The 26,249-nt window shown below is 40.2% G+C and overlaps 1 protein-coding gene across 1 annotated transcript in view; it reads left to right on the top strand.

Moving 5' to 3' along the window:
• The window catches only part of GREB1L (GREB1 like retinoic acid receptor coactivator), a 61,343-nt gene that overhangs the window by 29,721 nt on the left and 5,373 nt on the right, over nt 1-26,249 (top strand). Inside the window, exons 10-26 of the mRNA XM_029085239.1 lie at nt 215-343; nt 510-644; nt 3,260-3,457; nt 5,310-5,490; nt 6,808-7,000; nt 8,400-8,533; nt 10,703-11,042; nt 15,088-15,203; nt 15,583-15,827; nt 16,832-17,397; nt 17,804-17,906; nt 21,507-21,662; nt 21,858-21,997; nt 23,706-23,867; nt 24,194-24,401; nt 25,101-25,266; nt 26,219-26,249. The exon at nt 26,219-26,249 is cut by the window's right edge and continues 215 nt beyond it. Coding sequence (XP_028941072.1) covers nt 215-343; nt 510-644; nt 3,260-3,457; nt 5,310-5,490; nt 6,808-7,000; nt 8,400-8,533; nt 10,703-11,042; nt 15,088-15,203; nt 15,583-15,827; nt 16,832-17,397; nt 17,804-17,906; nt 21,507-21,662; nt 21,858-21,997; nt 23,706-23,867; nt 24,194-24,401; nt 25,101-25,266; nt 26,219-26,249 — 3,203 coding nt within the window. The remainder of the gene's footprint in view (nt 1-214; nt 344-509; nt 645-3,259; nt 3,458-5,309; nt 5,491-6,807; nt 7,001-8,399; nt 8,534-10,702; nt 11,043-15,087; nt 15,204-15,582; nt 15,828-16,831; nt 17,398-17,803; nt 17,907-21,506; nt 21,663-21,857; nt 21,998-23,705; nt 23,868-24,193; nt 24,402-25,100; nt 25,267-26,218) is intronic.

Here is a 26,249-nt window from a genome sequence, read left to right as displayed (position 1 = left end):
GGGCAACAGCTTGCAAAGGATGTGCTAAACCAATATAACTAATTCTGCCATCACTAGCAAAATAGACTTGAGACTTCTCTCCCAGTCTACTGTGTAAAGGCAGTGGAGATCCATGACTGAAGATCAGCGTGCCCCACACCTCTCTTATGAAAAGGTCGTGTTGATCGTGCACTGTATTGAAGATTGCTCTTGCTTTTCCCCCACTCTTCTCCAGGTCAATATCAATCTAGGGCGCTTGCAGAGAGCATGCTTACCACGAGTGAATTTTTAAAAGAGATCAGTTACGAGCTCATCACAGGGAAAGTTAGTTTCCTGGCATCGCATTTCAAAAATACGTCTTTAGGTGAGTGATCCTAAGAAACAGAAGTTCCAGCCAAGACAATAATTTCTTTATGGTTGGTGTCTCTCCTGTTTCTCCTCTCAGCTACGTGAGAACATGTGTGTACGTAATGTTCTACATTTGTCTGAGACGGCTTCCAGATAATTTGGTGTTGCTAATTCTTATCTAGGTGACGATTTGGACAAGCTGCTGGAGAAAATGCTGCAGCAGCGAGGGGAAAATGTCATTATTCCTTTTAATGGAGATGTTAGTGAGTGTGTGTCGTATCAGGAGGCAATTGCCATGGTTTCTACGCAAGAACCAGGTAATTTTTTTTCACATGCAAGATGTGAAATAAGTGAGTAGTTTGCTAAATGTCAGAGTGTTTGTGCCTCAGAAGAGTCTGAGGGCACAGCTGCAGTAATACTAATACTGCCAGCTGAATGTAGGAATACAACAGTCTCTCAGACAGAAAATCTCTGTAGTAACCTTCAGCAATGTTTTTTCCTCTGTGTTTTATAATTCCTAAGGTAAAATATGTGATCTTCTCTTTTGCACTAAGCAGAGTAGAGAAGATACTCCTTTGTAGCTTTGGCACTGTGGACTCATCTCACCCTTTTGCACCTGGAAAAGGAATGTAACCTTGGGCTTAAGGCAGAGTGGAACTGTGTTCTCATTCTGATCTTCCCAGCTGTCCTCTTGTATCTTAGCTTTTGATATTTCTCACTTTCCACATGCAAAATGATAACAGTATGTACTACACACTTGTGCCCCAAGGCTTAAACTTTTATGGAATAAGTGTTTTAAGATCTTAGATTGAAAGTACTAGGCAAGTGTAATCTATAGTTTGCTTATTTGAGATGTGTCTTATTCAGCATAATGTGATGACATACTTAGGTGCAAAAGATGAGCTAGGATTACCTGTCTAAAAATTGTAATTATAATTTTCCCATTTTTAATTCTTTCATTATTCAGAGTTTTAACCATACTTTCCTTTTCATATGACAGTAATGGTAAAAGATACACTGAGCTGCTGTGAACAAGATTGTTTTAGGTCTAGTATCAACGCAAATTCAACCTTCAGTAAAGCTTTTTCCCTGTGAAGGGGATGCTCTTGATTCATATTAGTTAGCTTAAATTAATCAGCCTAGTGTTAGATCTGAATGAAAGCAAGGTGGTTTATAGTCTCCACATGGATCAGAAGATCCAATTAGGAAGGCTGCCACGTACTCTGTTCTGGCACCCTCAGAAGGACAAGTCTTGAGCTTCCTCATAGTATTAATTTGAAGGGAGAATGACCTTTTAATTCTGTTACTTTTTTGTTCTGTGTAATGACAGTTTTTAAAATCTTCATGTTTTCTCAAACAATTATTCTGGGCTAGTTCTGTCTTTAAAATATGGCTGTACAGTGGTTGAAGCTACTGGAAATCTGCTTGAATAAAAAAAAGGAGAGGTAAATCTCCTAGGCAGTGAGAAGGATGTTTCTCCCATAGTAGATCTACTGAAATGCACACCATGGCAGGTTTGAGCAGGAGATAAGCACACACACACAAACACAGGTGTGCCTATATAAAACTGACATCCAGGTTTTTGCCCCAAACACCTTCCAATTTTCTTGTAAATTGCAAGATTTTATAAAGTGGCTTATTACTTTAAAAAGCAACAACAGGTCTTATGTATTAAATTTGCAGTATTTTGGATTTTTTATTCAGGGTTTTTTTCTTTTTAAGACATTTGCCCTAGGTAATTTTTATGATAAGCATTCCATTAATCAGAATTTAATTTGTAGTAGAAAAACTGACATAAACAAAAACTGTAGTGGCATTATAGGATTTAATTTGGTAATCTGCAAGTTGAAAATATTCAGAGGCTAGCAAAATGTAGATTTTTGGGCACAGATTTTACGTACTGGAAATGCTGAAATATAGGAACATGTTTGTTCTTTGAGGAAACAGGAATGCTCTGGTACGTGTCTATAGAGAGCAAAGCTCCAGTCCTCCAGTTCTTTACAGCTAGTGTTATAGTAACATTTGTTAAGCTCAAATAAATCTGAGACTAAAATTTTGATAAAAATCAAGAAAACTCCAAAGAAATAAATGCTATTGCCCCAATAATTGAGATTTATTGCCTAGGTATAAAACCTTGCCATGCAAACCCAATACACCTAGGTACGTTGCTCATCTTCCCTTCACAGCGTATGTTACTATCAGTCAGCATATATACATACAGTTGTCTCTCACTCATGACTTAGGGTGGGGCTCAGTACTTCAGAGCAGACATGGTGTACAAATGAACTCCCAGCTGACCTGCTCTCCTGTTAAGAGTATTTTTGGCAGGATTATCAATGCAGGCTCTGCTTCCTCAGATTAATGGGTGTGCAGCTCTCATCCCATTGTGCCCAGAGCACAGCAACCTGAGTACCCGTGGCTGGTTCTCCCAACAGGAGTGATGGAGGGATGCTTCTGAAAGGGGCACTGCAAGTTTCAGGAGACTATCAGAGCTCTGTGTGTGTGTGTGTAAATATATATGCTTTTAATATATGTACACATGCACATCTTTTTTATATATATATATATATATATGCATGCATGCATGTTATGTATATATTGGTTCATTTAACAGAATGCATTTCACTATGTTGGCATTGAGGTTCCCTTGGGTTGCACTGTTAAAAATCCTCAAAACACTTAGGGCATTTAAAAAATGGGCAGTGCTGTACTTGAGGTCGTCTGAATGTTATCACATTTTGATCAAAAAAGAAAGATGACATTTGTGATCTGGACGTAGCTCTCCAGAGTGTTGAGATTTATTCTGGTGAGTGCTTTCTCTTCTGATAATAGAGGGTAGGCTGTTTGGAGGGTCATGTTTACTGGGGAGATGGGAAAGTAAATGTGTTTCTTGTTGTATTTTGTTTTCTTTTTTCAAACCAACGCACTCTAGATTTGGATGTTGACACCTTCCAAATTTACCAGCCACAGCTTACAGTTGCCAGAAAGCTCTTGTCCCAGGTTTGTGCTATCGCAGACAGTGGCAATCAGAGCCTGGATCTGGGCCACTTCAGCAAAGTAGACTTCATCGTTATAGTTCCCCGTTCAGAAGTTCTGGTGCAGCAGACCCTTCAACGGATTCGACAGTCAGGTAAAAGGGAGGGGAGGGAAAAGAGACTGTTAAACCAAAGTATGTGATGTTGTTAAATCATATCTGGTGTAAATGGAGAAGTAAGTTGGTCCAACATGTATTTTGCATGTCCAATATTAGCTCCATTAGTTGGCATCATTGAGGAATTCTAAATATATTCCTGTCAGAAACTGGGCCCTAGCTGTACCAAATAAGTGTCAAAAGCAATTGCCATATTCATGCAGATCTGAGGAATGTGTGACCTGGAGAAGCATTCACCTGTCAAAAAAGGGATGGGATGAGCAAATGCAACTGTTCAGATCTTTTATCTCCTAGAGCTGTTAGTGCCATTTGTTCTAGGTACACATTTGTGCATATGCTCTCATGTGTATTAGCACAGATGTATGTACAGGAAGCTCTCTTGTTAGGTAGATAAATGCCTGAGTAATATATGCACATTGGCACACAGTAATTGCCATACTGGTTCAGATGGTGAGTTTTCTTCTCTGGGGTTCTCTATCTGACCATGGCTTCCAAATGCTTCAAGAAGAACAAGAAAGCCTTAGTGGGCAGGTTATGGAATATGTCCCCCTGAAGAGTGACTCTGTTAGTGACTGACATGTCCAGAAAAGCATAAAAGTTTCTCTGTGGAGAAAATTACTGTGTAATAGAACTAAGGACTACCTGCGTAAATGTTTCTTCCTTTTTAGCTCTCGATCTGTGATATCTGGGACTAATGAAGTCTTTAGGATAGCTGTGTGTTTAAGATTTTTTTTTTGGCAGCTGAACACCTTTTTTCTGCCTTCACCTTTATATAATAATACCTTGTATTTGCATTTGAAAAACTTGAATATGAGCTTCTGGTCTAATGCATCTATGAGTGGTTTTGGGTGGCTGTTGCCTTTTTTCCCCTATTTTCTACTCTGAACCAAATAGTCCTACACTTTTGATTGTGCAGATATGTCCTGATACTACTCAGTATTGTGGTCCATCTCTGGGGTTTTTTTCTCTGCTTTCTACTGTTTTGCTAGTTGAATGAAAAGAATAAAATAGATTACTTGAAGTACAGGTTTCTTTTCCTTTCTAACATAACTTTACAGGTTTTTTTGTTCCATTCCATGTCTCTTTGGATGTTGTATTTACTTAATTTTCTGCTACACACTAAAGCAGAGTTTTTCCGGTATCTTTTAACAGGGTTTCACAATATTTTTATTTTATTTTTTTTAAATGAATGTTTTTTACTTTACTTTTTAAAATTTTTTTTTTAAACATAAAGACCTTGGCAAATACATAGTTGATACACATTTCACAGTAGCTTGTTTCTACTTCTTTAATTCAAATGGCATTCAAAACCACACACTATGATAGCCATCATGCCTACTTTATTAATATGATGGCAATCTATCATTACAAAGACTGTTAGAGAGTAGTTGTATCGACACAAATGTTGATGCAGAGCATGAAAAATTGATATGATATTAGTGAGAGTCAATTTTATATAAATTTATCATCTTTTGCAAAGGGAAGGTCGGGATAACCTTTTCTGACTCAAGCAGGATTAATATATTAGGTAAATGTGAGCAAGTGTGGCCTAGGATCGTGGAGCATAGCCACCTGAGCACTGCTCTGGACATTTTAGTGGAGGTCTAGCAAAAACCAGGACACGGCACTTTTTGGAGGAAATCCAGAAGCCAAGAAACACATTTCAGTCCCCATTATGAGAGAAAATGCATTTGGATACCGTCTCCTTACTAGGGCATACCAGTGATTTGGCTCAGTCCTGATACTGGCAGACAAGTGGCAACCTACTGTTGACGCTTCACTTTTGAATGCACTCAAAGGGAAAAAAATGTTGTTGTATTATTTCTGACAGGTGTCCTTGTGGACTTGGGCCTAGAAGACAATGGAACGGCATACCAGAGAGCTGAGAAATATGTGGTTCGGCTAGACAATGAGATTCAAACAAAATTTGAAGTTTTCATGAGACGAGTGAAGCAGAATCCCTACACACTGTTTGTGCTGGTTCATGACAATGCTCACATGGATTTAACAAGGTAGCTGCTTCAATCTACCAAAGAAAAACTATCCTCTTCCAGTATCTTTCAGTTAGGTTTTTCAAAAGACTTGACCAACTTAGACACCCAATGCTTTCTCTAGGCCTAAGGCATATTGTGCCTCAGAATCAGAAACTGTCTTTTTTGCTTGGCCATGGTATTTGTTAACTAATTCTGATTCGGTTGAATATAGGTGAGACTAGTTTCAGATTTTTGGATCCCTAACAAGACTGTTTCTAGAGGTAAGTGCTATGATACTGAAGTCCAGGAAAAAGGGCTGAATTTTGCAACTCTCTTTGTTCCTCTTGTCTTTTTCATGTTCCTCCCCTTTTTCTCTACTCAACCCCAAATCTCTCCCATCTTCATAAGCCACTCATGTTTTAATTAATGTTTTCATCCTTGATGATAGTGTTGTTTTTAATTTAAGAAATTACAGACATTTAACTCTTTGCATCAGCTGAAAAAATGCCCTGTAAGAATTTTAAAAACAGCTGCGTTGGATTTAACCAACATTAGATCTGAATACAACACCCCACACACATATGTGCAGAAACATTTCTTCACACTGAATTACAACTTTACTATCAAATAAGAAAGAAATAACTAAAGCTAATGATTCTGCTCTTGTTCCAGGAGTAAATTGAGGAGAAAAATCTTAATGTGTTTTAGACATGGTGTGTGAGGCTGTGAGATTTATTTGAATACCAGAGTTATCATAAACAAAATACTTTCCTTGCAGGACAGCTGAAAATAGACAAAAGCAACATTCTTCCTGCCTATCCCCACCATCACGTTTTTGTTACTGTCTTTGCTGTAGACTGAATGTGGAATTCCTGAATATCCTGGAGGCAAAGATAATTCTAGGAGCTGAAAATCAGAACACCAGGAGACTATCAGGTTCCCCAGTCTTTTAGAAATATATTGTTTCAGGCTGGAAAATCCACTGGATCTTGTAAAATTGTTGCTATATCCTAACTCCACAGGTCATGCAACAGTGTTTCTGAGTGAGAGGGATGACACCAGCTTTGGCTTTTTTTTTTTTTTTTTTTATTTCCTCCATACAATATTCTTTTAAATTGGCACACTAATTCACATTCTCACTGTCGGCAGATTTTGGTCCTTTATTTTTTTTTCCCCCTATTGTGTGGGTCTGCCCACAGAGAACACTCAAATGTTTTCAACATCTTTCACCTTTCCAAAGAGATTTTTGAGTTGTGATTCTCAGTGCCATGATCATTTGGAGATTTTTCTTCAGGATGAGAGTAATCCATTGAATCTCAGGATGTAAGGCAATTCTTTGCATTCTTATTTCTGCAGTGCCATTTCAAGTTCCCTGTCACATGGTGAGCCTAGTCATGGTCTGGCTGATAGAGTTATTAATTGCAGGGAGGTCCTTGAAGCATTCAACCTCCTTGTTCTTCAGGTCAGCTCTTTTCCTTATGCCTTGCAAACCCAGCAGTCCAGGATCAGCTCTAGCAATGAGGTACACTGGATACAATTTGACACTGTGGTAAGTGTTTAATTGTTAATTTTAACTCTGAATTTTAATATGGACTTCACACCTAACAGAATCTAGCAGATGTGTATGTTAGGAGGGAAGCTCTTTCTTTGCTGGAGTTTGTTCTCTCAGGCTCCAGCCCGGGGATGCTGGTGGTAGGGCTAGCATTGATATTTATACCCAGTAACTACACATTTTTCTTTGTCCAGTCATGTAATATGAGAAATTACTTTCTACACTCTGGTCAGACAAAGCTATGTAGACATGCCATAAAGCTCTGGAGATGGCCTTCTATTTTCAAGCAGTCTTGACTTTTGACTGTAAGTTGTACGTCCCATAGCCTGTCAGGTCTTTTCATTACTTTTCTGGTACTAATAAAAGTTCTGTGCTAGGTTAACAAGTTATGGTGTAATAAGTGCCGTCATTGTGCAGAGAAGAAGGTCTGTTGGACATTCTGTACCATTAGGTTTTTTTCATCATTTCAGTGAGCTGATTCTGAGGATGTTTTTGCTAAAATCTGCTTAAAAAATAGCCTTTTCACCTATTCCTTGTTTGGTATATTTGTATCATTTGGCTTTACTGTGTTGAATGTACCATTGGTTTCTGTAAAGTGTCTTAAAGAGGTAGCTGTAAAAAACAGTTAAAGTCAAACAAACAGAATGGTGGAAATGAGGGAGTGAATGAATATTCAAAGTTTCCTTTTTGGTTTATTGTTAATATAAGCCATTGTGGTCACCTTCTAGGAAATTGTCTAGACAGCTTTTTGTTTCCCAGAAGGAAAAAATCGACAACTTTCAGTCTTCCAATTAAAAAAATAACCCACAAAAAAAGTAATACCTCATAATTACTGGTGATGTAAATGCATGGGAGACCATGCTGTACTTCCAGCAAAGACCTCATGAAATTTGAGGCAGAAAATATTCTGCTTTTCTGATTGATGTTTGCAGATTTGCATTCCAGCAAATAAATTATCAGTTTCCGATTGTCATTAGAGATGTGCAGAATCTGACAATCAAGAATAATTTTGGAAATTAATAATCCTTCGGTTTTCAAGTTACACTTTAAATAGAAATGAGATAACAGTTGTCAGTTGATATAAAGCCAGAGACAAGGAGTCAGCAGATAATTAGCAAGATTCTAGAAATCCTCTGTAATCACAGGTAGGAGATTTGCAAGAAAAATTGGCAAGGACTGACACCTGTCTTTCCTAGCTGTAGACAATAGTTAAGTAAAAATCAGTTTACATTTTATTGTATTCTTTGAAACAAACAGATAGCATCACTGAGGGAGACTGAGTGAAAAGAAAGGGTATTTTGCTTTGGAAAATTCTTTCCATTTATTTTTTAAATGGCAAAAGAAAATAAAATTGGTTCCAGTTTTCCATGTGTTTTTGCTATCTCTGTATGAACAGGATGATTCAGCAAGTGAAGACAAGTTGTATTTTGGCTTGAATGAATACAGCAAATCCCTCCAGTGGGGAGTCACAAGTCCCCTTTTGAGATGCGATGAAACCTTTGAAAAAATGGTCAACACACTTTTAGAAAGGTAAATAGTAACGTGGGAGCTTGGGATTCTGCTGAATTGGGATCTTAAGGGTACAGATATGTTTATGAGCCCCATCACAGGGGAATGAAGACATGAGGGTGTTTGATGTTGATCTTGGAATCTAAAGTATGTGCAATTTTAATTTTTGTAACAAATTTAGTGCTGTTGATGCAGGAGAGGATACCCTTCGTTTCTTTACAGAAGAAATCAGGTCCAATCAGCAGCGTTCCAGGCTCAGCTGTGCTGCTCTCTTCTTTTGGCTCAGCCCTTACTTAGCTACGAAGGTACTAGAGGTTTCATACCTCACCATTTCTGATGTCTGTCTGCTGAGACTGCTAACAATTTTTTAGTGGTGGCCCAGGCAAGTAACATCATTTAAAACACATACTTTTTTTTATTTACTAGCTGGCTATGGTTTTGGTTCCTGCAGGTCAGAGCCTGAAAATAGCTTATTAGTACCCTGTAGCTGCCTGAACAAGCTACTTTCATAACACATATCCAAGGTATAATTAAATATGCATATTGCAGGAACAAAGGCGATACTGTCGTTTCCAGCAATGTGGAGTTAATCTGTTCTGTGTATTAGCAGGAGAAATCACTTATAACAGTTTGAGCTATAGTTCTCATTGTGTTTTCAAATTTACTGGAACAGGATTGTTCTGTCTTCAGTACTGTTTTTCCTATTTTCTTTAGGTCAATGTAATAATTTTAAGTGTATTTACATTTATTAAGTAAAATTCAATATCAAATGTGTTAAATTAGCAACATAAATAGCTAATTAAGTACATCTTTAATATTTATTATTATTATCTACAAATATGTAAGTAATGAATGTGATAAAAACTAATAAGGTCAGTTAATCTTAATAGGTCAGTTCTTTAGTGGCTTTGTGGCTAAGTCCAGCAGAAGAGATAGTGGCCACTATTGCTGTCTTTCTGTTCTTAATATGTGAATGGGGAAAAGGATGAGGGAGGATTAGTGCATGTGCAAATACTAACCTGACAGGAGGTTAGGATAAGACTAGAAATTGATGGGAGGTGAACCTGTACATTGGAGCCAGGATATGCTTCTGCATCACAGTTGATTTAGCCTCTGTTTTCAAGAAAGTAGGCTGTTCCATCTGGGTGGATGAGCCATACAAGTTTGCGTGTCTGAAAACATTGCAGACATTTTGGTATTATAAGAGAGAGTCTGTTTGTTTTAGCAGCAAAAATGCAGTGGGTATTTTTATGGGAAAAGGAGTAAAAAAATGTTTTAAAAATGTATTGATTTAATGGCTGGCTTATGGTATATGGGGCGAGCTACTGTACCCACTAGTTAAAGACAGACCCAAAATTTTATTCAAATAGATCTCATATAATCTATTAAATTACTCAAGCAAAAGGGCAGAGAAATTTGGGACTTGTAGTTGTTTTAGTTATTTGGACTTACGTGGTGCAAGACTAGCACTCAAGGTACAGCATCTTAGGTTTTTTCCTGTATTACAGTGGTGAGTGAACTCACCACTGTAATACAGTGTCTAGAAATTGAGTGCTTTTTTTGCTTGAGTATTTTTTAATCTTCTTTTTTTTTTCTTAGCATTTTTCTTTGTGGGTTCATATCTGTTGTCACAGCATATAGCTGTAATGAGGGAGAAAGAAACATTGGCTCTGTGAGTTAAAAGGCAAAATGGAAGTTCAGATTTGGTTTAGAGCCAGCTATCCCTATTGTAAGTCTATTTTTCTGGTGATAGGGTGAGAGATGTGAAATTATGAAGTACTCCTCCCACAAGACATCTGAAGCAGTGATGGTTGTCTGAGTACATAGAAGAAAAAAGCTTTTGGACAGCAAAGCAATTATTAGCCTGTGCTATGGATCTGAGATTATCTGTATCTCCATCAAGTTAAAGATCTTCAGCTGAAATTTTGGCTCAAATTAAGATAACACAAGTTTATAATTCCTGATGCTTGAGTGCAAGACTTGGCTCTTTATCTTCTGCGTTTGGACCATGTTATATTTATTTACTTATAATACAGTTAGATTTTCTGCAAAATTATCGTCCATGAAAATCAAAGGCTACAGAAAAAAATAAATGAGCACTTCTTTACAACACGGTCCTGGGTTTTGGCTCGTTTTCAGGCGTTGCTGTGATTTTTGCATGTGCTAACGCAGAAGTGTGTCTCCTCACAGGTACCCCCGGCTGCACAGCATGGTGATTCGCTGCTACCTTCTCATCCAGCAGTATTCCCAGGCTCTGATGGCGCTCACGACCATGGCCTCACTCAGAGATCACAGCACGCCTGAAACGCTCAGCATAATGGATGACCTTATCACTTCTCCAGGAAAGGATAAGAATGGCTGCGGCCACATGCTCGTCATTAGGGTGCCGTCTGTGCAGCTAGCTATGCTGGCCAAGGAGAGGTTACAAGAAGTAAGAGACAAATTAGGTCTGCAGTATCGTTTTGAGATCCTCCTTGGAAATCCTGCCTCAGAGCTTACTGTCGCCAAACACTTTGTGACACGGTTAAAGGTTAGCAGAAACTCAGTACTTGTTTGTGTGCCCATTGTAGTCATCTGACTGTCGTACATGTTGTGTGTTTATTCCCATATGTTTATAGGTTACCTATTCTATAGGAAAAGGGTACATGTTCTGTATCTGCCTCCGTGGAAGTATACTGTATTTTTAATGAGCATAACTGATTTAGAAACTCAGAAAAAACCTCAGTTGTTACTGGTCCATGAAGTCAAACACTGGATGTTACCTCAGTTCTTGAAGTTGAGTAACAGCATAAGTCAGATAGGGTTCATCTTTGAATCTCTGAAAGCAAAGCTCAGATCTCCTTAGACAAACTAATTTTTTCCACCAACTTATCTGTCTAGTGTATCTGTTGTCTGCTCTGTCCATCCATCTTCTGCCCTTCTGATAACTGGTAAAGTATGCTGTTTGTCAAAGACTTCTTTTCTCAAACCACTGCATGCTGAAAGCCTCTTCTACACAGCATATATGCACCAAGCCAGACTTTTGCATGGATTTATAATAGCATGATTCAACTAGCCAAATCCACCTCCTGAATTAACCTCACTACATTAAACAAAGGGAAACTAGTTGCCTGCCTTAGGTACCAGCCTGAAAGTAATTCTGGTTTTCTGTCCTGATCTCTGCTTTAAGTCTCACGGAGAGATTAACTTTCTGTTGCTACAAATTATACAGTATATATGAGGTACTCAAAACCACACAGAAAAGCCAAACTCTTTTTTAAAGACCTTGCTTACAACCAAAAGCAGATCAAATGTCCTTTAAAGAAGCTACCACCTCTGCTTCTCAAATCTTGTCTGTGGCAGGAGAGGGAAGAGAGGAAAGTAGTAGTCATGAAGGAGAAAATGACACGTGAGATAGATAGACAGCAGCTCTGTGCTGCTGGATTTTTTTGGCTAGGCATTAATTCCAACCTTAAATCATTTTGGACTGTGAGTCCTGTGAGGACTTCTTTATGGCCCTTTGCCCTAAAGGGTTGCAGCCCTTCCATGTTGCTGGAGCAGCCTGTGAGGGCCTTAGTGCAGAAGCTGTTGCAGATGAATATCTACGTTGTCATTGATCTGGAATAGAGGAAATCGATCAGGCAGAGAACGAAAAAACTTCTAAACAATTCTTATTCCTCTCCCTCCAAAAATAAGATGCTTTTTGGAATAAACAAAGCTGTAGGATTTTGGACTTGTTTCTTTCCTTGCAGCTGACTAGAAAAAACCCACTCAATTCTGAAACATGCATAAGAGGGGAGTGAGGAAAGTTGCCCAAAGATAAGCCTGTAGTGTCTTTTTAAGTGAGTTATCCCAGTGGCACTCCACAATTATGAAGTTTGCCTGTGAGTCTTGTGCTGGGCTGCCGTGCCTGCTGGTCTGGTGCCTGGGACAACACGGGTTATCTGAAATGGTGAGAATATATCTTTGGGCAATGATTCCCGTTATAAAATTCATCAGCCATTCTACCACTGAGTCTAGTTTATTGCAGACAATTTTGATTTAGTCTCTGTGCTGCTTGGCTTTTCTCCTGATATTAGGTGGAGTACTGAAGCTGGAGGACTAGGGCAGTTGGGGAACTGATCGCTGCCTGCTTCCGCTATGAGCACCTAGGCCCTTTTTTTTTGGAGAGAGGGAGAGCAGGATGAGGCTACTGAGTGCTTTCTGGTGAGGTCAAGTCTCAAAATGCTGGTCCCAACAATAACAGCTGTTGGTTGCAGGGAGGATGAGACTTCATCCTGACCTTTTTCAGGGGCAGGGAGGGAGGGAAATTTTATGGCTGTTAGTGACCCCAGCTGAAAAGTTTGACTTAACTTAGTGTCCCCCTAAGAGGGCATTAGCAGTCTGTGTGGTGTCACAGCGGGGCGGAGAGGGTGGCCAGTGCTGGTAGCTGGGCCGTTGCTCTCTCTGTCAGAAAACCTTCTGGCCAGCCAGACAGGTCATTCCTCTCCATCAGGAAGCCAAGCTTCAAGGTTCATGGCACACCCAGAGGTACAGAATGAAGGAAGAGCTAGGAAATAATGTAAATAACTATTTTGTGGACCAGGCATGCTGTCATGGCATACCCCTTAAGTGTAACTAGAATCAGGCATTCAGAAGTGAGGAGCCCAGAAGGCTGCAGCTCTCGGCCCTTCCTGAGTAAGATGGTCAAGAAATACGTCTTCTGTATGCAAATTTACAGCTCAAAGCTTCAGGCACTCGGGCTTCTTTTTAAGTCCTTAGGCTAGCAGAAAGCTTTGTATCTGTCTTCCCTTATTTCATTTCCTAGCTGTGCACTTTCACAGAAACTTCTGTCATTGGAGAGGCGGGGTAACACACAACCAAACTAACCCTCCTGAGGCAGAAATTAGCTCCCTGCTGCCAAGGCTGCTCTACTGAGCCAGTAGATGTTGTTAGGTAGTTGGAGAAATATTTTTTTCTGGGGACTGGGGAAAGAGAAAAGAGCCATAGCAGAAAAGGGGAATATTACTCCAAATTGTGCTCTTCCTAAGCTAAGAAAAAAATAATCATAGGGTTTTTTTAGTGGAAATTTTCAAAAGGTCAGATGGCACACTGAGTCACTGATCTGCTAGTGAGTCCTCCTTTTCAATCTCCTTCATCTGCCTGTGAAGATTAATAATAAAACATGGCCTTTCTGGGGAGGAGGAAGGGTGAGGAGAGAACAGGTCAATGCTACAGGTTGAGACTAGAAGAACAAGAGGAAATTGAAGATAGGGTTCTTCTTGCAAGGTATGTTTTCTACTCAGCTTTCGTAATTCTTGCTCTGTCAAGAGAGCTGCGTCTTGCACATGTGTGCTGAGGAGAGTAATATCTATATTATTTTTATGGGCCGTTTGAGTGTTTGGGCTTGCTCTCCTGGATCAGCAAAGTAGATTCTGTGCCTCAGCTAGATAAGAGTCTTCTCCAGAACTAATTTTGTCCATTAATAAGAAGGAAGGAAAATCTTTTTCCAGCAGCATGATATGCTGTAGCTCAAATACTTGATTATTCTGTAACAATTAGGGCTTAATTTCCTTGTCTGGAGAGTCTTTAATGTCTGATCAGCACAGAAGTGTGACATCTCAGGGTTATATGGAAAGAGCTTCTCCACTGATCTGTCCTGACTGGTCAGTGATCTAAAAGGCTGTGTTGTCAGTTTTCCTGGTGGTACCCATAATGTGTTGACAGGAATGACTGGATATGAAGCAGCATTTTTGCATTTCAGCTTTATAATGCAATTTCAGTGTTTGTAGAGATAGAATGGCTTGTTTCCTTTCTAAGTGAGGGTCTCTTGAATCTTCTAGCTTTACTTCCTTTTAACAGTTGCTGTAGGGTGCGCACGCCTGTCTTGATCAAATATTGCCTGTATCATCTGGAAGTCTGGGCACTGTGCAACACAGCAAGACAGACATTGTTGCTCAAGATAAAGCAATGTTTTTAGGAGGCTGCATCCAACACAGAGAACACAAATGTTCTTGGCCCGGTTCGGTAAACTCTGCTGACCCAAGGGGACTGAAGGATGCAAGGATATGGGACTGATGCAACCAGATTTTCCAGGGTTAAGGGAAATTGGTACAGGTTTGTGGTCTTGGGCCTTGGTAGACTGTAGGTAAGGAGTCCTTTCTTGTGGGATTACCTCCAGTGAAAGGGAAATTTTTTTTCTTTCATAGAATCTTTCATTATATAGAAAAATTAACCAAATATTTGAGTATCATGGAATCATTTTCATACTCCACTTGAAGGTCTTACTTTAGCTTGAGATTAATTTCAAAGAGCTTTTAACCGGGCCAGCCTGAAATTGAAGGTATCAACTGCATTTTTCTCTGACAGACTGCACTAATACCACAGCAGGTGTATGTTTCCAGCACTGAACAACATATGCTATGCATCCTTTTTCTGTGCATTTAATGCTTGACTAACACTTTGCTACCAGAAAAAATGCATGCCTGTACCTAAGGTCTCTGTCCCGTTGGCTGCTGAGTAAACAAACTCTGTATACAAAGAAAAAGCGGGGGGGGGAGAAAAAAAAATGGGGGATGGTATCATTTAAATGTGACTGGAAGTTTCTCTGTTCACAGGCTTGGAGAGGAAATGAGCAGGACGACTGGATCCCTCGTACCTATCAGGATTTGGAAGGTCTACCTTGCATTGTTATTCTGACTGGCAAGGACCCTCTAGGAGAAACTTTCCCCAGGTGCTGTTATCACTCTTGGAATATGGTTTTTCTCTAACATGTTTAGATAAGTAGGGAGGTGGATATGTGATTTGATACCCTATGGCTATTTTTTCACAAAAAAGTGTATTTTAGACTTTATTTGGGAACAGTTTAAAATTTTGGAAAGTGAGGTTTGTGATAAGTGAAGCTACTGTGCTACGTGGGTCAATGAATGTCTGTGCAAAGTACCAAGGAGCATAACTTATGTGCTGAATATTTTAAAATAATTTTATATATGCTGTATATATACCATCTAATAACATTGTTCATGAATATTGAGTAAGCAATTAAAGATAGGGAGTATTCTTCAAAGTGAGAAAAGCCAAAACTTTCTTTTTTCTTGGGTTCGGTTTTCTAGGTCGTTGAAATACTGTGACCTTCGACTAATTGACTCAAGCTACTTAACTCGGACTGCATTAGAACAAGAAGTAGGCCTGGCATGCTGCTACGTCTCCAAGGAGGCAATTCGAGGGCCTATTGTAGCTCTTGACCTTAGTGAGAAGGAGCATGAGAAGGCTAATGGTAGCGAGAATGACTCTGATGAGCTATTGATAGATTTGGACCGACCCCAGAGTAATAGCAGTGCTGTCACTGGAACCTCAGGTCAGTTATTCTGCTGTTGCTGTGAAAAACAAGTCTTGGTTCCTACGTCACTGGAATTTGAATGCAAACAAAGTGAGATGTTTAGTCAGATGTGAGTTGCCTAGCTGTACCATGCAGCAGGCTAGGCCATGAAATGTTAGTAGCGGATTCTTTCCACGGTGAGCAGTTTTCCTGTGTACAGCTGAAAGGGGATAGTGTTGCAGTGGGAGGATGGTATGCCATCGCTAAGTGTCCCTTGTGATTTTTATTTTTAAACTCGTATTTCACATTTGTTGCTAATTCCATCTGGTGAATCCTGAAAAGATCTTAAAAATCAGAGTAGAAATGGGTACTATAAAATTTTAGGAATAGAAAAATGCTCTGTAACTGCAGGGGCAGCTATGGATGAGGATGGATATTTGCCTCCTTGCAAAGACTAGCCGGGTCTTACCCTGCCTCTCCAGGCATCAATGGAGCATTGTCTCCCACCAGGCCTTCGCTTCCTTGCATTCCTCAAGCAGTTCTGGGTCCTTCCCTTTGTTTCACTATGAGTTTGAGATGTTAAGACAGCTGAACTGGACCTTTGTCAAACACCAGATCTTCCCATACACCAACTAAACCTGACTGGTGTGGAGGAGGAAGCATAGCCCAATTCACATTAAAGTTGCAGTGAAATGAATAGTCTCTTCTCTATAGAGAGGAAGGTCAAATTGATCTGTGTATACAGTGGTGTGTTATACTTGAATGTCAGAAGGTTTTACCATCAAATTCTAAATCCCAGATGGGAAATGATAGTTAACATATAGAGACTGGGATTGGGACACTTGTGTTTGGACTCTGAACCCTAGCAGAAGGGCCATTGTCTCTCCAGCAAGAAGGACACACGGCTGTCAATGATTTCTAACTTCTTAACCCTTCACTGAGCAGAAATATTTGTACATTAGGATTGTCCCATAGATCAGATGAGCTCATGATTTTCTTATGTTGGCCAGTATCTGTTCACTGCCTGCTCTTTTTTTCCCCAGGTTCCCTGGCTGACAACGGCGTGAGCTCCTCGAGTGCGGCAGACAAGTCTCAGAAGCAAGCACCGCTGCTTAACTTCCAGACTGTGGCGCACAGCTCAGTAGATGAGGGAACTTACCCCAGTTTCACAGCTGGAGAGTCCCTGAAACAAGAATGTGACTCCCTGGGTAACCAGATGGCGAGCAGCACCACTTCAAAACTATCATCATCACTGTCTTCAGTCTCCCAGACATTTCGGTGGCCTGCCCATTCGGCCAAAGACAGCAAGGCCCTCCGTGCTGCGCTGCCACGCATTGTCATCCTGTCAAAGGCTGCCTACTGTCTCCTGAGCTCGCAGAAAAGTGGGAATTTGCCTTCCTCCTCTTCCCTCCTGCCTCATGCTGACGTGTCTTGGCTGAGCTCTCTGAGACCTCTGCTTCACAAGGACATGAACAGTGAAGAGCAGTCTCTCTACTACAGGCAGTGGACAACAGCCCGACAGCACCACGCGGACTTCAGCAATCAGGGTGAGGCGTCTGGCTCAAGGAGTTTTCACCCCAGGCGGCTGCTTTTGACGGGACCACCACAAGTAAGAGAACAGTTCCTTCCTCTTGCCTTACTAGCAGGATGAGAGGACTGATGATGAGGACTGGAGGTCGTACTTGTAAAGGCCCCTTGCAAGGTTCCAGGCAGGGATGTGTTCTGAGGTCAAAAATCAGCCAAATTTTAAGGTTAAGTCCAAGCTGGAAGTGGTAAGGAGAGGAAGGGTGATGCCATATGTCATGTTTTAGCCTAAATGCAATGCACGTGGATGTCAGTGGCCATAAAATTGCCATGAGTGTATCAGTTTTGTAATACTGTTCAGCAAAATGGGGAATGTTACACCTTGTTATGTTTTCCTGCAGAGCTAGAATGGGGTAGGCCCAAAGGCCTTTATCTGAAACATCCTTCCTTTCTATTAGTCTGAGTTGGACTTTTTTCCATCTCTGGCTCAGGTGGGAAAGACTGGCTCATACTTGCAGTTCCTAAGGATTCTCTTCCGCATGCTGATCCGGTTGCTGGAAGTAGATGTATACGATGAAGAAGAGGTTAATGCCAGTAAGTATTTAGTGGTCATTCTTAATATGCATTATAAAGATCCTGTTGCCTATTATTCAGCAGTGACAAATTTTTAGGCTCACAGAAAGACTATAAATTACACCTACTGCTTGTCCTGTCCCTTAGTGTGTAGCTAGACTTATTGTAGATGTCTGCATGTATTTAAATATAGATTAATGAAAATGTAAATTTTATATTGGGCTCAGCTGAAAACTATTGAATGTATTTTGGATTGAGATACTTGGATAGCACTAAAATGAAAGTGAACACAAAACTGTAAATGGGCAACCTCTGCCCATGTTGTCTCTCCTTGCTAGTTTTTAGAGCACTGGCTGCTTTCAAGCAGATGAGACATTTAACAACATTTTGTTTCTTGATGAAACATCATTATTATTTATGTTTAGTTATAAATCAGATACAAATTTTCACTAAGATTATCTACAGTTTACAGATCTTATGCTGAGGAAAAAGGGGAGGGGGAGCCTCTTTGGATCTGTGCTCATTTGTCAGATCTCAGATCCGTTAACTGCCGTGGCAGCCCTTCGCCTTGAGACGCACAAACCCTTTTAAAAATGAGTCCTCTCCAGTGTGTTCTTTACAGAACTCTTTGGTTTTGTAGTGAAAGCAACTCCAGGGTCCATAAATCTCATGACCATTAGACTGGCATCCTGAAAATGTAGTTGTTGTCAAACCTTCAAAAAGGCTAATTTGTGTTTCTCCCCAGAAAGTGCTATTAAATGAAAAAAAAAAAGTTTACCTTTGATTTGGAGCTTTGAGGACTGTTATTCTTCCATTATTTGAACTAAAGTACCCCAGAAACTTAGGATGAAATACCAAAATGTAAGAGGAGTTCTGTGTCATGGCATCTGGCCTGTTGTGATCACAGAAACATGTCACACCTGCGCCAGGAGTGCATGGAACTCCATTAGAAGAGCAGTTTGGGTTGGTTTGGGGTTTTTGATTGTAGCTTTTTTGCTCCCACTACTTCTATTGGAATGCTTTTGCAGAGCCCGAGTGTTCTGATGATTTAAAATATTATTTTATTCTTCAACCCAAAGAAGTTCCTGTCCCAATTATAAACGTTCTCTTTGGGACGAAAGAAAATATTAATTTAAATTAAAATACTTTTTCTCTTCTTTGATGTTTGCTTCTATGCTGTAGTCAGGCAACAGTCTTACCCTCTGTCAGTGTTCATCTAGGTAGCCTGGGTCTTCTTACAGAATCCTCACAAATTACAGTCTCTTTATTCTCCCTATCAGTTTAGTAGCTCTTGCCTGCACATCTGTTTTCAGTGTATCCTTCTGATACGTGGGTGACCAGAACTGAATGAGGTATTCTGCAGGATGTTTAACCAACCCACTGTACAACATCTCGTGTGTTCCCCTGCCCCCACCGAAAGCCCCATGGTTGTTGACATCTATGGTGGTACTGTGCTGGTCTTTTCCATTCTCCCATTTCACTGGCACTGGCAGGCAGCTTGTGCAACTCAGTCATTGCCAGCCGAGGTGCTCCCAGCCTGCTGCGGAAATGCTTGTTATTAGTCCTTGATTGTACCTATGACTCATATTTTTTCTGTTAAATATAGTTCAGTTTCTGTTGTTACAGTTTTCAAGGCCATTGAATTCTTTCTGGATGATCTTTGATTCCTTCTCCATATTGACAGTGACTCTTTGAGTGTATTGCCACCAGGAAATTTAAGCCTTTTTGGGGGGTTTGGGGGTTTTTTTTGGTTTTTTAGAGTTGGTTACATTAGTGGAAGTATTAAATGGTATGCCTCTCTACTGGCCTTTTAACTTCACTGGTAATCTCCATGTGCCTTAATGCTTATGATGTTACATGCTGCCATCTTCTGTTTAATCAACTTGTTCAATTTACAGACCATTCACTGTCTCCGTTTTCTTCAGCTGTATTAATAATTTGTCATATAGTGTCATATCGAATATTTTACTTAAGTCCAGAAGGATAAGATGTTGTGCATTTACTTTGTTCAGAGAAATAGATTTCTTTAGTCAATCCATGGTGCATTTTATTACATTTTTAATTCACTTCAACATATTTAATTATTTCCTTCACCCTCCTGAAGTTTTGAATATTAACAAGGTAAAAGTAGTGGACCCAGAGCTCCATAGATTACTGTATCTCCTCTTAAATGGTGATAACATATGTGCTATGCTTGCATTAAAATCAGGCTCCTGCCTGATTTCACATATCTTTTCTTTCAGAAAACTGGCATGGAGATTATTCTTTCTCTCTGTTTTGAGTGTGTATCAAGCTTTTAGAGTTTTGTTTCCATCTTGGCTGATAGTAAACCTTTTATTTCCTTGAAAACATAATAGTCAAAGTAAAAATAATTTTTTTTTAAATTAATTTATATAGTTGAGGTGATACAGCAAAGAAAATTGTTCCTTGTTTTCATGCATGCGGTCTACCTCAGCTTGACATTTGGCAAAGCTTGTTTTATCTCACACTTGTTAACATTTAAGACAAAACTTCATTCAGTGGTGAGTTTTTTCCATTCCTCATGGACCTTGTTCATTCTTAATGTCCTTTTTGATGTAGTCCCTCTGAAGCCCCTTCCTTCTGGTGTTTTTATTTTGCTTGGTATTCTGTTGGCTACTGCGATTCCAGGAAGTCCAAGTCTCATTCCTAGGCAAATCCCTGGTTTCCTCAGGCCAGCTGAGTTACAGAGCGAGCTTCCTCAGGATTTGTCTGTATGGACAAGGCAATAGGCCTCACCTGACTGGTGCCCTGTGTTAATCTGAGCATGACACGGTGCCAGTGAGGTTAATGGCCTCTGAACTGCTGCTGCCTCACATCCTATTGGGTCAGTCAGGGTAGGGCGAGCATGTGCTTGTCTGTAGACCCAACCTTCATTTCATTTGAACTGACTTTTCTAAAATCAGTAGCCTCAGTTACACATCTGCTTTTATATGTTCTGCCATCTCATTTTAAACTGAATTGACTCGCGCTCAAGCCGCAGTCCAAGGTTGTTTTCTTTGGCCGGTGCTTTCTAATGTTCCCATTATTTACACTTGATTTTCTACTTTAGACTTATCCCTGTTGGGTCACAGCAAAGAAGTTCCAGGTGTTCCTTGCTGGCCACATCCCATTCTCTAACAGGAATGTATCTTTTGCTGCCTTTGTCATGTACCACCAGCTACTAGTTCACACATTTATACAGCCTCTTTCTCCTTGCTTTCATCCTTCTGCCTTTGGGTGCTGTTGCTTCTCGTTTACCCAGTGCTCCTCATTCCACTGCAGAGAGGCTCAAGACTGCACTTGTATCTTCTGCACAGATAGGACCATTCATTTGATCATTTTGTGCTTAAACCAGAGTGAATTATACCTCAGCAGCTTGATGAGGAGCAGGGCAGATACCTATGAGGCTCCTTAGCCTGCACGCAGTTTCCAAGGAATTGCCATTTCTTTGAAATGGCTTTGTGTGGATTATAATTTCAATTTTGGTCATATTTATGATGTTCAAAGATGTCTCTGTGTGTGCACCTGTGTGAGCTCCTGTGTAATTGTAAATCAACAAACATCACATAAACACCATTCAGTGGGTATCTGGCACCGCTTACCTGAAGTGTGTTGTTGCAGATCATCCAGAAAACAGTGAAATTACTCAGTCTAGCAATGACCACTGGCCGGATATTGAGATCTTCAGCAAAATGTCTTTTGACCTGAATGTACATGACCCCAAGTACAGAACTGTAAGTCCTGTATACACGGAACAACTGTCAAGAGTGAAACAAGGTAAGTGGAGTTTTTTAGGACTACCTTCCTATAAAGAATCAGGCTTTATCGGTTTGATTGAACACAGGAGTTCACAAGAGCCTTTACTCTCCAAAATGAAATGAAACAAAATATTTGTGTGTTCTCTACAGTTGTTACTGGGATTGTAGTCTTTGTTTTTAACATACATCAAATTTCTCTTTTGTTTGTGCACAGAAACAAGCAAAGAAACAAAATCAGAGGAACCTAAGAAAAGGGAGACTGTGTCCATGATGTTGACTAAATATGCAGCTTACAATACGTTCCATCACTGTGAGCAGTGCCATCAGTATATGGACATTAGTCCTGCCACACAGGTTGGTGTCAAGGTCCAAGGGTAAACTGCATCCTTGATTTTATTGTGGTCTCTCCAGGCGTACCGCTCTGGTCTCAGGATTCGTGCTTTCACCTTCCCTGAGATGGAATTGTTTAATTCTTCCATTCTCAGGGGAGATACTGAGCTACAGACCCGGGAGCATCAACTGTGTCTGCTGCGTTCTGCATGAGCAGTTCTCCTCTCCAGCTGCCTCTGACAAAGGGTGAATATTGTGACTAGTTGTCTCAAGCCAAAGCATTATTCAGCCTGCACAGAGGGTTTGCAGTATCTCACGGGAGAGGACTGTAAAATTAAGAGAGGTGCTTGTCTTACCTAAATGCCAGCCATTCACACCTGTGGTGGGAGACTGGAAGGCTCACTTCTTCCTCCCTTTGTATGTAACTGTGCATGCTTTTCAGCAGTAGCTTATGAGTCACTAGACAAAAATGATCATTTTTAGCTGTTTAGTTAAAAAACTTTCGATCTCTAAAACTGTTACGCTCACAGGAGGCTGTCAGGTAAGATTATTCCTGGTTAATAGCTCAGACATTATTTCTTAACCACCACCTATAGTTTACTTGGAGGTTCCTTATCTCAAATCGTTCGTTCCTTGCTTGCTAATCTTTTCCAACAGCCTGGTATTAACCTAACACAGCACAGACACATTGACCTGGCAGTGTGCAATGTCAGTTACCTCGGAGCAGCACCAGCAGGTCTGATTAAACCTCATCCTTCATTAAGTACGTTGACACAAGCAAATCCTCCCAAAGGACATCTGTTGTCCCTCTGCTCAGCTTTGTGCTTGTGGTCAAACATAACGACTAGTAATAAATATAAATACGTACTTGTATGTGCAAGTGTGAGTTGTGTATATAGAATTATGATAATTCAACTCAGAGAAATTCCACATCCAAAGAGGAGTCATTGGATATAAGAGATTCTTCAGTGCTTTAAAAGAAGCTAAATAAAGCCCCTTTAATTTTTCATCTTTACTTAGACTAATTATTTCAATTCTTAGTAAAGATTATAGAAAGATGACTGTTAAGAGTAAATTATTTGACCTTGTAGTAAGACAGATGCTTCTGTGGATGAAATCTTATCAGATGTGTAGGCACTTTGTATACACTTAGGCGGTTCAGTGAAGCGCTGTGCAAACTTAAGCTCACCCAAACTCTTCAAAGCCCCGTTAATGGCGTGGCTTGCCTTGGTTACCTAGCTGCTTAGAAGAGTATTGCACAGGAAATATACCACCCTGATGCAGCCATGCTGCTTCTGAGGTGTCTGAATGGCAGTGTGTTCTGCTGTGGAGGCACACCCACGTGCTACACTGCTCTTTGAATCTTTTTGGGAAAATTATTTGGACAGTTTGTTTCCTAGTATGTATGTTTTTCACTTCTCCTTGTAAATACTGATAAATAATTCCTGGCTCAAATGGACTTCAGAAGAGTCCAGTTTGGTCAAAGATCATTCATTACTGGTACAGAAAGCTGATTGTTTTAATAGCAAGGCCAGTTACATGCCTAAGTAATGTGGCTTATTGTAGAGGAAAATTAGAATATAATAGAGTTAACTTTAGTTACTGAAAGAGAATGTTTTGGATGTTCTCCTCTGATGGCTTCCAGTATTGTGACTGTAAGAGCAGGTTGCCATATACTCCTTTTGTGTTACCTGCTTGCAAATCTTTCTTCCACTTTTTTTGTTGTATACAGATATCCGACTCCACTCTGCATGCATTCACGTTTTCATCCTCGATGCTAGGAGAAGAGGTTCAACTGCATTTTATAATCCCTAAGTCCAAAGAGAACCATTTTGTCTTCAGCAAGCAGGGAAAACATCTAGAAAGCATGCGTCTCCCACTGGTTTCTGACAAGGTGCGTGTGCTGCTCTTACCCATCTGCTGGCTACATATGCTCAATGCAGTCAACTCGACAGACGTTTGCAAATTAGCTGTAGTTAGCTGGGCTTTTTTTCCTGTTTTCTTTTTGTTTTTAAAGTTCTTCCCATATTTTATGCCTGACTGTCCTTGGAACTGGAGTTTTTGAGGACAGTCATCCCTTTTTACATTCCTAGTTTCCAATTCATGTGTGTTGCAATGATCAATAATCTTAAAATCCAGTATAAACAATAAATAAATAAAAATCCATATCAGGAATAACATGCTTTTTACCTAATGCTGCCATAATATCTCTTGTTCCAGCAGAATTTGAATGCAGTCAAAAGTCCTATCTTCACTCCATCGAGTGGACGTCATGAACATGGCCTCTTGAACCTCTACCATGCCATGGAAGGCATCAGCCACCTGCACCTCCTTGTAGTCAAGGAGTATGAAATGCCGCTCTACCGTAAATACTGGCCCAACCACATCATGCTTGTCCTACCAGGCATGTTCAACAACGCTGGCGTTGGTAAGAAACACCATTAATGCATTGCTGTGAAGAAATCAAAATCCGTGTTCAATAACGTGGATCATGTTGTTGAAGGAAACGTTGCAGCAGCTTCTCACATTTGTGCTGTGATAATAGCAGCAATATCTGTGCAAAATACAATGGTATGCAAGGACTGCTGTTAGGGATGTGGAATATATTGATCACTGCCTTCTCAATTTGAAATCTGATGTTTTATAGGCCATATTCACCCATTTTACTCAGCCCTGCTGTGTGAATGTTCATTCTAGACATTTTACACATGATTTTTCGAATTGCAATTTTTTTTAGTTAGCTGAAGCTAAATATTAACTGCAGCTGAACACCGGGGGCTTGAACTTTGGACTTCATTTTCATGGATGCTGAGTTTTTCCTGCACGAAGTTTTGTGTAGCTTCAGTTTCAGAATCTCAGCCCCTTCTTGGTTCAAGTGACTTTATTAATGCCCACAAAATCACGTTCTGCACAGTCTTTCAAAAGGTCCAGTCTTCTTGGTGTCTGCCTTTTAGATTTACTCACACTGAAAAAGGGACATATTGATTTCTTTTTAAACTAAGATGTTATAAGCACTAAGCTAATAAGGGATAATGACTGCAGATGTTCATGTAGCCTTTCTGTAGGAAGAGAGAGTGCTGAAGTCTAATAAAGATCTCAGTATGTTTTCTTTATGGTATTTTCTCAGGTGCTGCCAGGTTTCTTATTAAGGAACTTTCCTACCACAATCTAGAACTGGAACGAAACCGCTTGGAGGAACTGGGAGTCAAGCGCCAGTGTGTGTGGCCGTTCATCGTGGTCATGGACGACTCCTGCGTTTTGTGGAACATGCACAGCGTCCACGAACAGTCGAGGTGAGTGACCACCCCACACTGAGGTCCCTGCACAGACCCAGCACAGACAGCAGCACACCTGCAACTCAGGCTCATCTCCAGCATCTGACAGGGTATGAAAGACCAGGTGACTGGAAAAGTTGGGCAGCTGGAGCTGCTGGTAACGTACTCGAAATATTGCTAAGCAAAAGCAGCTTTTGGCAGTGGCTTGGATGCAGTAACACCAGGCTGCCTGTCCAAAGGGCCTCGCAGAGGTCATTGTTCACTCAATTATTATTCAGCTAGCTCAGGAGCTGTACACTTGGACATTAGATATATTGTCTAAAATGTGAAAAATCATGTCTTTCACTCAGAGCTGTAGATTTGTCTTGTTGACCACCAACATCCAACCTCCTTCTGTTGAACACTTCCACCTGGCTCTACCCTTACATCCATGTCCCACAGTCAGTACTATCAACAAACCTCTGCTTGTGCCTGTTCTTTGCCTAAAGCCACTCCTGCTGTTAGTGACTGTATCAGTGATTTCTCAATACTTTACTTCCCTGATTTGTTTTGATTCAATTTATGTTTCTCAATGAAAACAGTTTATTTTGGGAACTTTAGCTTTTTAGAAGACATTAAGCTGCTGCTCTTCTCAGTGCTTATACTGTCCATTATGGAGAAAATAGACTTCTGGAAACTAGCCTTCCATTGCTGAGGCAATTATTTTTCCCTTTAGAAGTTGCTATGTAAGACCTTTTCTGTTGAAAGGCCCATTTTCTTACAATGACTACATTGATGGGATAAGATTAGTTGGCTGCTGTTTAAAAAGTCTGCATTTATGTAGATATTTTTATAGCATGTGAACACTCTCAATTATTAATGGCATTTCTTGGTCCTTTGTATACACATATATGTATATATATATATGCAGGGTATGTTATATAAAAACAATAAGCCATGTTTGTATGTTATGTATGATCACGTTTTGCAGCCAGTCCCTGGAGCCTGGGGGTTCCAGCAAG

The sequence above is a fragment of the Antrostomus carolinensis genome, unplaced genomic scaffold (assembly GCF_000700745.2).
Source record: "Antrostomus carolinensis isolate BGI_N321 unplaced genomic scaffold, ASM70074v2 scaffold41185, whole genome shotgun sequence".
NCBI lineage: Eukaryota > Metazoa > Chordata > Aves > Caprimulgiformes > Caprimulgidae > Antrostomus > Antrostomus carolinensis.
Note: the sequence above shows the minus strand (reverse complement) of the source record. Positions and strands in the feature narration are given on the sequence as shown.